At 34.3% G+C, this 14,655-nt stretch overlaps 3 protein-coding genes and 1 long non-coding RNA gene across 4 annotated transcripts; 2 read left to right on the forward strand and 2 right to left on the reverse strand.

Annotated features, from left to right (window-relative positions):
- The first annotated feature begins 2 nt into the window (after window positions 1-2).
- On the forward strand, window positions 3-1,559 carry LOC123691118 (rRNA N6-adenosine-methyltransferase METTL5). The gene is made up of 4 exons (XM_045635357.1): window positions 3-137; window positions 300-514; window positions 825-965; window positions 1,323-1,559. The coding sequence occupies exons 1-4, from the start codon at window positions 3-5 to the stop codon at window positions 1,468-1,470; spliced, it is 639 nt and encodes a 212-aa protein (XP_045491313.1). The 3' UTR covers window positions 1,471-1,559.
- A 695-nt stretch (window positions 1,560-2,254) lies between these two features.
- Window positions 2,255-8,082, reverse strand: LOC123691117 (putative aldehyde dehydrogenase family 7 member A1 homolog). The gene is made up of 8 exons (XM_045635356.1): window positions 7,812-8,082; window positions 6,737-6,953; window positions 5,293-5,510; window positions 4,749-4,964; window positions 4,135-4,314; window positions 3,631-3,813; window positions 3,081-3,287; window positions 2,255-2,655 (listed from the first exon to the last, which is right to left on the reverse strand). The coding sequence occupies exons 1-8, from the start codon at window positions 7,983-7,985 to the stop codon at window positions 2,437-2,439; spliced, it is 1,614 nt and encodes a 537-aa protein (XP_045491312.1). The 5' UTR covers window positions 7,986-8,082; the 3' UTR covers window positions 2,255-2,436.
- A 2,280-nt stretch (window positions 8,083-10,362) lies between these two features.
- LOC123691120 (UPF0545 protein C22orf39 homolog) lies at window positions 10,363-13,786 on the reverse strand. Its single transcript, XM_045635358.1, has 4 exons — window positions 13,447-13,786; window positions 12,946-13,110; window positions 10,920-11,187; window positions 10,363-10,750 (listed from the first exon to the last, which is right to left on the reverse strand). Exons 1-3 carry the CDS (start codon window positions 13,582-13,584, stop codon window positions 10,957-10,959), a joined length of 534 nt encoding a protein of 177 aa, XP_045491314.1. The 5' UTR covers window positions 13,585-13,786; the 3' UTR covers window positions 10,363-10,750; window positions 10,920-10,956.
- On the forward strand, window positions 11,717-12,701 carry LOC123691122. Its single transcript, XR_006751360.1, has 2 exons — window positions 11,717-11,914; window positions 12,336-12,701. It is a non-coding gene; the product is annotated as an uncharacterized LOC123691122 (long non-coding RNA).
- Window positions 13,787-14,655: the final 869 nt, after the last annotated feature.

The raw sequence follows: 14,655 nt of genomic DNA on the forward strand, positions 1-14,655 counted from the left end.
TCATGTCAGCCACTATGAAATTAAAGACGTTGGAGGGACATTTGATGTCGTTATCAGGGTTTTCTAAGCCTAAAGTTGAATTTGAACAATATGAAACTCCGGCACATATTGCTGCAGTGGCTCTATATACAATTCAGGTAACTATTTACTTGATTAATGGGAACTCAAAATACTTTACATGATTATCTACTGTAGTAAGTATATTAGTTTTGTTAGAACATTTATTTTTAAAATTTGTATACAAAAACATGTACATGTAATATGCCTGTTCACAAATTGATGCAATTTTTGGTTTTCAGACTCAATTTGAAGCTCTAGAAAATAAACTGATATTGGATGCTGGTTGTGGACCAGGGATGCTATCTATAGGAGCCTCAATGCTTGGTGCAGGGGCTGTCTTATCTGTGGACATTGATGATGATGCTTTAGATGTGCTTTCTGAAAATATTGAAGATATGGAAATTGACAATGTTGATATACTTCAGTGTGATTTTCTCAATTCCGATATGTATAGGTACATTTATAGAAGTCACTTGAATGTTAACTTAAAATTTTAAATTGTAATAATTAGCCTATTCTTTACAAGGAGAAATAGTATGTTGTGTTTTTGTAAAATCTTATCTCAGGAACTACCGGTCCGCTTTGAAAAATTATTTCGGTGTTAGATAGCCCATTTATCGAGGAAGGCTATAGGCTATATACGCTAAGACCAACAGGAGCGGAGTCACGCGGGTGAAACCGCAAAGCACAGCTAGTAATTTATCATACTTAAATTGTAAATTGAAAATAATTTATTTATATAGATATGTATAAATTTGTTTCAGATGGAAAAACTACTTTGACACAGTATTAATGAATCCACCCTTTGGCACAAAGAACAATGCAGGAATAGATATGAAGTTCCTCAAAATGGGATTGGATCTAAGTAGCGATAGTGTCTATTCCATGCATAAATCTACAACTAGGTATGAGAGATTAGTAATTAGTTTATTAAGCTATTGCATAGCTTCTATCGCGGGCCTTGAGCACGGGGACCGAATCGAGAAATTCCGTAACGAAAAAACCTCACGCTCCCCACTTCGACGAAGGTGTGGTTTGAAGGCATGCTATGCAATAGCTTTACCGCGGCAGTCCCCGAGTGCCACACGTCGTTTTTAATTTTTATTTTACCAAAGTGTCCTAGTTTTCTACTGCTAATGCTTATGTTGCTAGTGTATCTTATCAATCGGCTCAATATTTAGCAGAGCCTCTTTATTAAACCATGCCTGTCAAACAACGACTATAATATATTTTTTTAAATTTTCAAATATATTTTTTTACAGATCTCACATTCAAAAGAAAATCAAAGAATGGGGTGTTAAAGGCAGTGTAGTGGCGGAACTTAGATACAATTTGCAATCCATGTATAAATTCCATAAACATCAGTCAAAGGATATTGCTGTAGATCTTTGGAGGTTACATCATTCTTAATTCAGAAGTAATGGAATTTTTAAGATCAATGAAATAAAACCACTTTTGTGTTGTACATGAAATATATTTTAAAAATAAAGTTCTTATATGAAATTTGTATTGCAGTTTTCTTTTAATTTAGAGTAGAATTGAGTAATTATTGTGATTTCTTACTTGCTAAATATTCTTATTACTATTTCACTTGTTGGACTATTATTTTAACAATATTTATAAAGAACTAGCGGTCCGCCTCGGCTTCGCCCGTGGTACATATTAACGTTTTCTCTACATAAGAACCATCCTCGTACTTCAAGGAATATAATAAAAAAAGAATTATCGAAATCGGTTCAGCCGTTCTCGAGTTATGGAATTACAACGAAAAGTGGCATTGATTTTTATATATTAGATTATATACATGCACAATGAATTCATGATTTGTTTATGATAACATACTTTCTTAGAAAGATATCTACTTATCTTAAAAAAATGATATAAACTACAAAATAAACAGCTATACAAAAAAAAATTGGATTTGGAAACAAAATATTCTATAATACGATATGTATCTTTATTTGCATCTGAATTTATTGCTTCTCATTTGAGAAGTATGGTATTCAATGCTTAGGAAACTTTTCAAATGTATTCACAGTAAATTTGTAAAAATATATATTTATTTAAAGAATATATATATTTTTTAGCTATTGCACAGCTTCTATCGCGGGCCTTGAGCGCGGGGACCGAATCCAGAAATTCCGTAACGAAAAAAACCTCACGCTCCCCACTCCGGCGGGCACGGAGGTGTGGTTTGAAGGCATAGCATGCAATAGCTCTACCGCGGCAGTCCCCGAATGCCACGCGTCTTTTTTTCTATTCTTATATATTTTGTATTATAAATACAGCTATTTCTTATATTGATCAATCACTCTTCTCTTAATTGTACATTAACACTCATCCGCAAACTTTTTCAAACGTCACTTCAACAAATCCCTACTCATCGCCAAACTTGATATTCTGCGCCAATTTAATAGCACCAGAATAATTAATGGTAACAGTGGAGCGTCTCATATAATTCTTCCACGAGTCAGACCCGCACTCTCGGCCGCCGCCCGTGGCCTTCTCGCCGCCGAACGCCCCGCCCACTTCCGCGCCGTTGGTCGGGATGTTCACGTTTACTATACCGCAGTCTGAACCGAGCGGGCCTATCCACTGTGGGATATAAATTAGTATTCAGTAAAATGACAGTATTTTTTTGTTGGAGCATAATTTGAAGTACTCACGGGAAGTCAGAAACAAGTTAAATTCATGAGAGCGACGTTTCGTTCATAACATAAATGATAATGCATTCCAATTGGTGTGCCTTGTAATTGGCGTTTTTATATGTAATTTGTATAATTTATCTTAATAACAGCTGTAAGGTGCCTTTTATGAATAAAAAAAATAATCAGTGTTGTACCTAATGTAACTCGAATTTTCGCAAGACAGACAATTTTATCGACATATCAATTTTAATTCCTTAGTAAATTGAAATACAATAAGCAAAAAAAAAGTTTAAATGTTAGATACTCTTAATAACATTATAAGTATTAATATTCAACTAGCCTCAAAATTAAAAAAAAATATTATGAACATACCTTGAATACATCAGCCAAGTTCTCAGTGAACAAGCTAGACGACAGCCCCTGTTCCACTTCATTGTTATACTTAATACCAGTATCTAAGTCAGGAATCTCAATACAGTACACGATAGGAGCAAAACATTCAGATTTGACGAGCGGCGAGTCGTGGGGTAGACCCGTGATTATGGTCGGCTCTACGAAGAAACCTTCGCGTTTGATGACCTAGAAATCACAAGAATAAGGGTTTTAAATTTTATTATAAATTGATATGCTTGTAATTAATGTGATATTAATGTATTTTATAAGAAAAAAATCTCGAAGCTCTTTTTGACGAATGCTACTTTTTTCATGTAAGACATCCCAAGTCAGCAAAATCCCAATTTAGTTAACAGGTTTCGGTAACAATTCATTAAATAAAATGTGTGAAATGATTTGTACCTCTGTGCCTCATGTAAAAACCAACTGGTATTTTCTACAAAATTTTGTAGAAAAGAAGTATATAAATAAGTATATTACGAAGATTTTTTTACAGGCAAGAATTTTGAAAAAAAAGTTGCTTTCGTACCTTTCCACCAAACTCCACAGTACCGCCCTGTTTCTTAGCTTCCTCCACAGTCTTCAAGTAGGCGTCAACAGCAGCGGACGTGTGCAGCGGACCGATCAACGTCTCGCTCTCTAGCGGGTCGCCGATTCTGCTCACTACGCTTGCAAATGCCTTCTTTAGCTTGGATACCACTTCACCGTATACCTGTTGAAGCATAATTAATTTTTATAATAACCAAAACTAAAAAAAAGTATATGAGTACAGCTAGAGAATTAATAAATAAAATAAAAATTATTTACTAAAACATTAAATTCTAATTAATTATTTATTTCCAATCTCTTTCACACACAAACATTTCTGAACAAATAAGCTAAGAACAACTGTAAAAATTAAGGCCACCCATCCAATTCATAACCTTGTCAAGCGTTGCTTAACCTGCTTTTTTTGAAGTCAGATGAAAAGGACCAATAATTTAAGACAACTTTAATTCATTTTATGCATAATTGTCTCCAAAAAAATACACACCTTTTTATGTATCAACAGTCGTCTCGTAGTAGTGCACCTCTGTCCCGCAGTTCCCGCACACGCGAATAATGCCGCGTTCAACAACAACTGCAGATTTGCGTCCGAGTTGACTACGATCGCGTTGTTCCCGCCCAACTCGAGGAGGTGGCGACCGAAACGCTTCTGCACTTCTACGCCCACCTGAATTAAGACATTTAAAATTATAAATTATATGGCTTCGATTAGGTATGACAGTATTTTTGATAGAGTAAGAGACGCAATTCAGCCAATCGCGTCGGAATTCAAAAAAGGATTGGAAAAATCTTATACATACTTTTTCATAATTTCAAATGTTTACTTTTATGTAGGTATGGAAACACAATAAAAACCAGACACTAAAAACACTGTTGAATTCTTAGAGACAAGAGGTATCTGCAACGTGGTGTGCGTGCACGATAAAAGTACTACATATTAACATTTTTCAAACATTAATTGCCTCATAAAAATTTCATTAATTAGCTACATTAAATTCGAAAGCGACAGTTAAAAGTTCCTTTACTCTTTGGATCAAATTGGTATATTTGACTCAACCGAATTATATATTCGCATGAACAAGCATAAAATTATAAACCTACCTGTTGTCCAACAGCAGTACTGCCAGTAAAAGAAACCAGTTTCATCCTGGGGTCTTGCACCAGCTGTTGTCCAATGTCCTTCCCGCCCACACACAGAGAAGCCACAGCTCCAGGGATGTTGTTCTTGACCAGAACACTCTCCACAATTTTAGTGACGGCCACAGCTGTAAGGGGCGTGGTGTCTGATGGCTTCCATACGCTCACGTCTCCACAGACCTATAAGGTTTTGGTACGATATTTTTATACGTGCTTTTCTGGATCTATCACTTTAATAGTTTTTGACATAGATGCAAATTTTGAATTACAAATTTCAATTTATCAAACATTGGTAAAATAAAATAGACTCTGTTAGGTACTTATAGTCATTGTGTAATCGTGATTATGCTTACCTACTCACGAGAGATGAGAGTAGGTACTATCAATGTATCAATTCTGGAATTAACTATTTGGAAAGGTTTTAGTTAGAAAGACAATCAATATGTTAAGTGCAAAATAACCCAGCATTTGAACACAGAAAGTTTAAGTCAAAACAAGCTAATATTACCATAGCAATAGCGCTGTTCCATCCAAACACAGCCACGGGGAAGTTAAACGCCGTGATGATGCCAATAGCGCCCAGTGGGTTCCACTTCTCGATGAGCACGTGTCCGGGACGCTCTGACGGGAAGATTGTTCCCGGGAGCGTCCGGGATAGACCTAGCGCGAGGTCACACACGTGAATGTATTCTACTACCTCGCCGATCGCTTCGGGGAGGATTTTACCTGGAATTTTTTGTAGATTAGCTAATATTGTGTGGAAAATAATTAATGAACGTTAAAGTTTTAAAATTAGGAGTTAAATAAAATGTATTTTTTTTTGTAGACAAAGAGTGCGTAAATTATGAAAAAAAATTTATAACTTTATTTTAAATGATACTGAATGAATGAATTCAAAACGATCGAAAAAAATATTTTTTCGTTAAGATTTAAATATTTATTTATCATAGTATGTAATAAGCAACTTCTAAATTGGTAACAAGGAGAAATAATAATGTGTGCAAATAAACTGTATGCAATGTTAAATATAGTTTCCAAAGTGCAATGCCTTCTTACGTAGCTACCTACATGTTCAGAGAGTACCTAGGTACATAATGATTTGCTCCTCGTTCCATTATTTATTTACTGATAAATACATAGAGCAATTGTTGTTTATGCAGTTTATATGTACATTTCAATTAACAAACAGATGATATCAAAAACTAATGGTACCTAGATATATTTAGAATTAGTATACAAATAGGAACGTCAAGATGAATATATGTTATGATGTCTTATCAATAAACTTAGTTCTATAATTAATATCTATGTCATTTTGTTATAACGATGTGTACATGCTTTCAGCAAAGTGTATGTTTACATTGGTCTTTTGACTGACTAGTGTTATCTGTTTTAATTCATATTGTCTCATGTCTGTACATTTGAGGACTAAAGAGTGAATAAATAAATAAATAAAAAATTTTCACTAAGATGTTCTTTTCTACGCCCTTCAACATGGCAATACGAAATTCAGGTAACTGCCCTACTCGTGTAGGCGTTGTAATCGTAGTCGTATACGATAATATTATCTTAGATACGGCAGCTGATGTGGCCCTTCTTAATTAAATACATGTTGCAGGATTGGAAGCCCTAGGCACTACGTGCATCCTACCCCACCCTACTTCAACACAAACCCACCCATTTCCAGCGCCACCAGCTGTCCCAGCGGCTGCAGTTTCTTCCGCAGCGCGTCCCCAATCTGTCGCACGATCTCGCCGCGCGCGGGCGCCGACAGCTCCGCCCACTCGCGCCAAGCCGCCTCTGCAGATTGCGCGCATGACTCGTAGTAGGCTGATTTAGCCCTTCTTCATTGAATACTTACGTTTTGCAGCATTGGAAGCTGTAGATACTAATCCTAACTCCGTGCAACTTATCCCACCGTATATAACCCCACCCTATATATACAAACCCACCCATTTCCAGCGCCACCAGCTGCCCCAGCGGCTGCAGCTTCTCCCGCAGCGCGTCCCCAATCTGTCGCACAATCTCGCCGCGCGCGGGCGCCGGCAGCTCCGCCCACTCGCGCCAAGCCGCCTCTGCAGATTGCGCGCATGACTCGTAGTCTGACGATGTAGCGCTCTGTACTTCTGCTATTACCTTGCCGTTGGCTGGACTGAATGATTGGATCACCTGGGAAATATAAATAGGTATTTATATAGAGTCGAGATTCGAAGATATTAACTTGGGCTTCTTTATTAAAGGATTCGCATGAAGCTTCTTGTATTCGTAAAATAAAGGAGGTCTAAAATTAAAGGAGTTTAAAAGCTTAATGATTTTTTATTTAACTGCGTACCACCTGGCACCTACTCGGGGCAGAAATTCTCAGCAAATTCTAAAACGCCACTAGACACTACTACTAATATACGTACCTACTACAGCAAATTTAAAAAAAATTAAACAATTTTAAAATTGTAAATAAAATAATGTAAAATAAATACCAGCAGTACGGTTACAGAATATAGAAATAGTTATCTATTATGTACTTTTTTAATGTTCGGTATTTTTTACTTTATTGTAAAGATATCTCCAGATCTAAAAATCTATTATTAATACCTTACAGGGGAGATATTTAACCGATAAGATAGTGGGATTAAAAAAATAATAATTTCATCGACATAGCTCTTGTTAGTTTAGACTTTAGAATTCAAAATCTTAGCCATAGTTACTACTGATATAAATGGATTGATAATTATAATTTATTATCTGATAATAAGAATTATTTAATCAATTGTCCCAATTTATTTTCACGACCAAGGTCAGTAGGTATTGTAATGAATTTAATACACTGTAAAGATTTCAGCATAGCATGGTTCGAAAAATTATAAAACAAAACAGGTTTTAATCACTGTGTTTAATCATATGTTTATCACTTAAATTATTAAATAAAAAAAAATATTATCATTAATCATAAGAAAACATGGGTATTTTGTATTTTTAGTTCAAAGCGTTACACGAAAATATTAAATCAAAGTATAAATTAATGTTTACCTGTCCATTAGCTTTCCACTTTCCATTATACACGCCGACATTTGTTTTCTCCAGTCCCAAGTCCTTTAAAAAGGAGTATTTGGGGTCCTCGATGAGGTAAGATGCGTTTCTGGCCATTGGCACTCGTAGATGCAATCGCACAGTAGGTAAAGTACGGGAGAGGATTCGATTCATCTGAGAAATTCACTCGACTGTGGCTAATTACACGAGCGAAGCGGCCGAATAAACAGATAAAACTATCTTATTTGTAAGCAATTACACCCGTTGTGTGCGCCTTATCACGTCGATAGCGATAACTTCGTTGCTGGGTCAGAAAAAATATTTCCAATCAATGATTGAATTAATAATTCAGTAATAATGCACATATTGAAATATGTACCAAATTTTAGTTTTTACTCACATGAGGATATGTGAGATGATTTTATTCGTACCTATTATCTGTGTTTACTGTGTATGATATTTGTATGTGTTATCACTACATAGTATTTTAAAACAAAGTCACTTTCTCTGTCCAGATGTATGCTTAAATCTTTAAAACTACGCAACGTATTTTGATGCGGTTTTTTTTAATAGATAAGTTATTCAAGAGAAAAATTGTCGTTTTTTTCCTAAACGCAAAATTCTAGCTTCGTGTCATTAAATGTGAGCAATGAGTGTATGAAAAAAATAATTTCACAAAACAAAACTTAAGGTAAAAGCACCTAATACGGAGGTATTTCGCAACATTTGAAAGTAAGTATCAAAAATAAGCATTTGTAAGTCTTTGTAAAGGTGCCAAACCACTTTATCGTTAAAAGTGGAACTTAAATTTTGTATTGCTGTTGAGTCTATGTTTATTTTCATGATATTTCTTATTTTAAAAAAATATTTAAATAGTCAGGTCGATTTTCCCTAACACGGAGGTATAATTTTGGTCAGAGCCTAATACTGCGGTAGGCGGCTCCTAAAACGGAGGGTCAGAAATTATATTCATTGAAGTTCCGTACAAATAATATTTGTTAAATAATAGGAATGTGTTAGTAAAGTAAATTGTAAGTTTTTTATTCATTGACCATTGGTTTGATTACGTTGATTCATTTTTAATGTGTTTCATTTATGCTTTTAGTTTTATCGAAAAAAAAACACGCATATCAAATAAGAATCCACAAAAAAAGACACAAAACTTCTTATTTATTTACGCAACCCTAAATCTGGTAATTTTAAGTTCTATTATATTAGGGCCGTAATAGGAGATCATATAACCTAATACAGAGTTACCTGGAAATATCTACCACCGTAATAGGAAAATTACTCGTGTTTTTAATAATCCTAATTCTGACCCATCAAAAATTCGATAAACAAGAGAATGTAAATGCTTAATCAAATGATAACAGTTTTTTGGCTCAGATGTGTAAAACTCAAATCAACAGTTATACAAAATAAATGATTTGTGATACATTAAAATACACCTTCCTATTTTTACCCCTTCTAAGAAACAAACATTTTGTACTCAACCGTTTTCATATTTAACTGGATTTCCAATTAAGAACACATACCGCAGAATATGGTTTCTAATTTATCAGATTAATAATTATTTCAACTAATCTTGGAATTAATTCAATAAGTAAATAAAATGAAAGTTATAAACAATTAAACATGCCCAGTAGTTTTCCTATTTCGGAGTTATGCCACCGTATTAGGATTAATCTATAAAATTTGTACCGTATTACGGCGGTATTTTATTTCTTATTTTTTGGGTAGAAAATGACTTACAAATATGAAACAAGCTATTTAAATAGTGAGTGTAATAGTAGGAAAATGCAATAAACAATACAAATACAAACTTGAACGGCATATTAATACGAAAAACTTAGTTTATAAATATTAGTGTACTTACTTTTGTTGTTTCACGTTTGTATGGAAACACCTCTCATGTCGATGCCGTTACACAGATTGATTGATCTTGTTGTGTTGTCTATGTGCTATACTTGCAAACGTTAGTTAAGTCATGGAGTAATAAATTTGGAATAAATAGTTTACATTTTGGTGTACTTAAAATTAATAAAACAGGAATAAAACTCGAAAATAGAAATACCACCGTTTTAGGGAGCGATTTTGACTACCGCCGTATTAGGAGCCTTTACCTTAGTCTCTACTACAAATCATCATTTCTCATTTAAAATATTTCTCCTCAATAATTAAATAAATATTCAGGACAATTTTCAAACTCCACCCAGGGTGATTGTAATTTCGACATAGGGGACATTGTAATTTAATGCATACAAATAAGGTTGAATTTTGACAAAAAGCTAAAATTAAAAATTTTAAATAAACTGTAAAGTTAATAGACCTTAAAATAATAGTAATAAGCTTGATTTTAGTTCCTGTGTAGAATATCTTGTTGTTTTAGGAGCTGGGGTGGTTTCAGTTTTGACTGGTTTCCCCACATCCTCTTCTCTTTCGAGCAAAATAGGCGCCTATTGTCTGCGGACATTTTTATTATTCTAGTTGTTATAAATGATATAATACTTTGCTATAAAAATATTAGTTATAAATAAATAAAACTCAAAAGAACTAATAAATTATATTATAATTATCTTATAATACATTGTACCTAGGCATTCACACACAACATGACTACAAAATTACACAAACATTGTGTAACTTTTAAAACTATACATACATATAAGATTTGTTATTACCCTATGCCTTCATATCACAATATAGAGGTATAACAAGAGAACTGGCAGTCTGATTTCTTAAACCAGAACATTTATAAAAATTAGTATTTTAATTGGTTTTTTATAGATGTTTAGAACTTTACTACTTTACTTTTAAGTTTTGTATATTTACCAAATAGAAGAGACAAACACAGCACTGCAGTACCCACCTCCAAAGATAACAATAGAATAATAAAAAAACAAATATAACTTACAAGAAGGAGGTTGCAAAAACATTATCTAATATATAAAAATCAATGCCACTTTTCGTTGTAATTCCATAACTCGAGAACGGCTGAACCGATTTCGATAATTCTTTTTTTATTATATTCCTTGAAGTACGAGGATGGTTCTTATGTAGAGAAAACATTAATATGTACCACGGGCGAAGCCGGGGCGGACCGCTAGTATTTCATAATTTTTTTAAATTATCTCTTCTATTTGGCTTACATAATTGTGCAGGAACTTTCTTTCTCTTCAGTTTGATTGTCCGTCCCTTCTCTTATTTCATGTGCTCTCTTTGCTAGGTATGTGTTTTCGTCCCTCTTAGCCATCCACTCAGGTAGAGGAGCTGACCAGTCTTCGGGTGGTGTGTCTCGTTTTTTCCAAATATCATTTCTATAATGGGCTCGTAATCTTGCCATTCTTCTGTCCTTTTCACTTTTTATTAACGCAGACTGAAATGGTTAAATCATTAACAACATTAATAAAACTACCTAAGTAATACTAGTAAGGGTAGAAATACTACACAGACATAAGAAATATTTTGACCTAGAATAGCGATGACAAAAAAATTCTTATGTCATTAAATTTAAAACATTGTATATACAAACTTAATAAAGAATTTTATTAAGTTTTATTTATCCTAACACTGCTAATACTATAAAGACTTACAATGAATTTGGTGTCACAGGTAGGCAGTGCTTGTGATTTAGTAAATTTTTAATTAGCAAAAATTTTATTCTTGGTTTTGTGAGTGAGTTGACATTTACAAATATCTGATATTTTGTAGTACAGTATGATATAAACTTAATGGCGGCTCGGAACATTGTACGATCCAATGTGTAGAAAAAAGTTTTAGGTATTAGTGGGATGTTAAGGGACATGTGCGCACTTGCAACTAACTTCCAAACCGCCATTAAGTTTGAAATGAACTGTAACATAAAACATATGATAAAAATACCACAGAAATATATCGAGATAGAAGGAAAGAGTGTATGTACCTCGCGTGGCGAAAAGACGATTAATCATCGTCTTTGCTCGCCACGATGCTCAGTCCGCTCTTGACCGCTCTCAGTGTGTGACGTACTAATGCAAACAGAAAATGACCCCGTGCTCGATAATTAACTGTGCAAACGCCACCAAAAAAGTTAAAGGTGTCAATAAAAATATTTCCTTTCACCTGTAAGTACTTTTTGCCCTAAAATATGTGTTATTACTTACAAAACAATTTATTTTTGTGCTCCGTATTAATTTAATGTAAATGGTAACGGAATGATGCAACTTTTCCATTACGGTTTTAATTTTACACGCCAGACTGGACATGCATTGAAAACCAGCAATGAAAATAAAACATTCCAAACTGTCGAAACGCGGTAAAGGTTGATTTCTCATTTTTCTGTCAAAAATAAGCTTATAGAGTTGTACCCCACGATTTTCAATGCCGATTTCTTAGTTGATTCAAATCGATACCTATTAAAAACAGAAAAATGATAATTATTTTTTAATCTATAATATTATTGTTAGGTAAGTATATCGATGGTTTAAAATATATTTACTATATTATACTAATTATATTTTAAACCATATAACTAATTTGTTTCAGTTTTCCGAAATATTCTCTTGTGAAAAAATAAATGGATTGAAGCAACGGGTCGTAAAAACTGGTTTCCTACGAAACACAGGCTGATTTGTTCCATACATTTTCACGAAGATACGTTTACTGGCCCATCAAAGTTTCGGCGAATAATGTTAAGTGGTTGAGGAGTTCCTTCCCTCTCTATCATTAGCTCAGCACCATGATACTAGAATTTTATATTGTCACCTGACTTGCACATGTATGCAAACTTTCAGCTCAATAAGTTGAGTAAAACTACTTTAATATTCAATTGCAAGATTTGATACATACATACATTCATATACACATGCATACTAATGAAGTTTAAGTTAATAAAAAGCTTGTAAAAATTAACATACATTTTTTTCTCATTATTCTGTCAAGGTCAAAATCGATTCCCAATTCGATTCCATAAAATGTTTTAACTGCCTACTTAGTTTCTATTTAATTATTTTGACGTTAAGAACATCACTAAAAGACTCGCGTGACGTCAAAATACCTACGCAAAATATTACACGGTCGGTTCTCATATAAATCGACGAACTATTTCCTTCTATCTCGATATAGTTCTGTGAAAAATACAATGAAATTAACTTACTGCTGCTTTCTTATCCTCATTCTCTACCCATTTACAACAATTATCGTAATCTCTTTTCCACTGGTTACAATCTAGTGTTTCACCATATATAAAGTACTGGTGAAATCGCGCTCGGAAGCTTGTACATTCATCATATTCATCACTGTATACTTCACAATCCCTAATCTGTAATAATGAAAATAAATTTATAATATTATCTATGTGCATCCTTCAAGCTACATGGTCTTATAAATCATTAGAATTATATCAATATTTGTAATTATTAATTCTTTATTGTACTACTACTACTACAAAATTACTATACTGTAAAATTGACAATATTTCAATTATAGTGTAGATATTCATTGAGAGTAAAGCGATAGAAGTAGAAGTTATGATATAGGTATAGTATAAGGTATGCCGTATGAGCTAGTAAAGTTAATCCTCAATGAATTTCCTCATTTCTCTGTAATTCGAAAATTTGTTTATTAGGTCAGGACATAATATTGTACTTGTACTCACAAGGTATTTCTCTTCTATATTAACTTCGATATCATTCTCAGCATCAGCTTCTGAGGGGCTCGTTTCATCTTTCACGACTTTGTTTCCTTCCTCTGATACATTTTTATTCTCTGAACCATCATTCGCTTGGGCCATCATATTCAGAAATTTTCCTTCAGTAATTTTTCATTCAGAAATTTCAATTTAAAAGTAATATGTTACATAACCTCTTTTTGGTTACTTACAATATTTTGTTCTGTTTATAGTAAATCCTCTCGCACGGCAATATTTTCGTAAATAAATATTTTTATCCTTAACTTTGCTTTTTTATTTTAATCATTAAATTTTTGTGAATCAAAGTCTGTAACGGTGTAAACCTAAGAGCAATTAACCTAGTGTAAACTAATTTGTTCATCAAGCAAAACACAAAAATTAATTTCAAATTTCACACTTAAGTTTGACAATGGACATTGACAGCTTGGTCACAGAGTATAAAATAGAAAAAAAAGACGTGAGGCACTCGGGGACTGCCACGGGACTGCCGCGGTAAAGCTATTGCATACCTAGCATGCCTTCAAGCCACACCTCCGAGCCCGTTGGAGTGGGGAGCGTGAGGTTTTTAAAAATCTTGTTGAACATTATAACGTAAAACCTTTAAGGTGGATTTCCACGGCCCACTAACGCGACATGCCTCCACAGGCGACAGGCGTCTGTTGCCGCCTGTCGCGATCTGAACTGAGCGTTCCCACGGCATGTGTCGGACTGGTGTCTTGTTATTTACACTATTTAAACTCAAGAACGGCTTAACCGATTTGGCTAAAAAATTTGTTGGAACTTGGAATGTACTTAGTTTGATAAATTATGTTCATACGCAGACGCGCCCGCACAGGCCCCGACAGGCGCAGTCGCGGTGCGCCTTTGAACTTACCGACTTCCGATGGATAGAACGAACCTCGGCAGGCGACCACAGGCCTTATCGGATGCGCTGGTGCCCACGGCCTGTGGTCTGGCCTGGCGCGGTCGGATCTGTGAAGAAATCAGGCAGTGGGAACCCACCTTTAGAGTAAAACCTACAAACATCCTACAGGCGACTAACCCATTAAAGCAGAATTCTAAATATTTACATAATTTTTGTGACTCCTAATGTTAATTTTAAAATTTACATCAAATTGCATTATGTCTTCTGGATGACAATGATCGTTCTGAAACACAGACATCTAGTAGGAATTG

This window comes from Colias croceus, chromosome 4, assembly GCF_905220415.1.
Source record: "Colias croceus chromosome 4, ilColCroc2.1".
Lineage (NCBI taxonomy): Eukaryota > Metazoa > Arthropoda > Insecta > Lepidoptera > Pieridae > Colias > Colias croceus.

What these genes read in the sequence shown, in the direction of transcription:
- LOC123691118 (XM_045635357.1), top strand. Translation starts at nt 3, where the DNA reads ATGTCAGCCACTATGAAATTAAAGACGTTGGAGGGACATTTGATGTCG. An exon ending in TGGCTCTATATACAATTCAG is followed by an intron (nt 138 to 299) that starts GTAACTATTTAC and finishes TTTGGTTTTCAG; the next exon opens with ACTCAATTTGAAGCTCTAGA. An exon ending in CTCAATTCCGATATGTATAG is followed by an intron (nt 515 to 824) that starts GTACATTTATAG and finishes AATTTGTTTCAG; the next exon opens with ATGGAAAAACTACTTTGACA.
- LOC123691117 (XM_045635356.1), bottom strand. Translation starts at nt 7,985, where the DNA reads ATGAATCGAATCCTCTCCCGTACTTTACCTACTGTGCGATTGCATCTA. An exon ending in GTACTGCTGTTGGACAACAG is followed by an intron (nt 4,315 to 4,748) that starts GTAGGTTTATAA and finishes GTCTTAATTCAG; the next exon opens with GTGGGCGTAGAAGTGCAGAA. An exon ending in ACTTGGCTGATGTATTCAAG is followed by an intron (nt 2,656 to 3,080) that starts GTATGTTCATAA and finishes TATATCCCACAG; the next exon opens with TGGATAGGCCCGCTCGGTTC.
- LOC123691120 (XM_045635358.1), bottom strand. Translation starts at nt 13,584, where the DNA reads ATGATGGCCCAAGCGAATGATGGTTCAGAGAATAAAAATGTATCAGAG. An exon ending in ATATAGAAGAGAAATACCTT is followed by an intron (nt 13,111 to 13,446) that starts GTGAGTACAAGT and finishes TCATTATTACAG; the next exon opens with ATTAGGGATTGTGAAGTATA. An exon ending in ATGAGGATAAGAAAGCAGCA is followed by an intron (nt 11,188 to 12,945) that starts GTAAGTTAATTT and finishes TAACCATTTCAG; the next exon opens with TCTGCGTTAATAAAAAGTGA.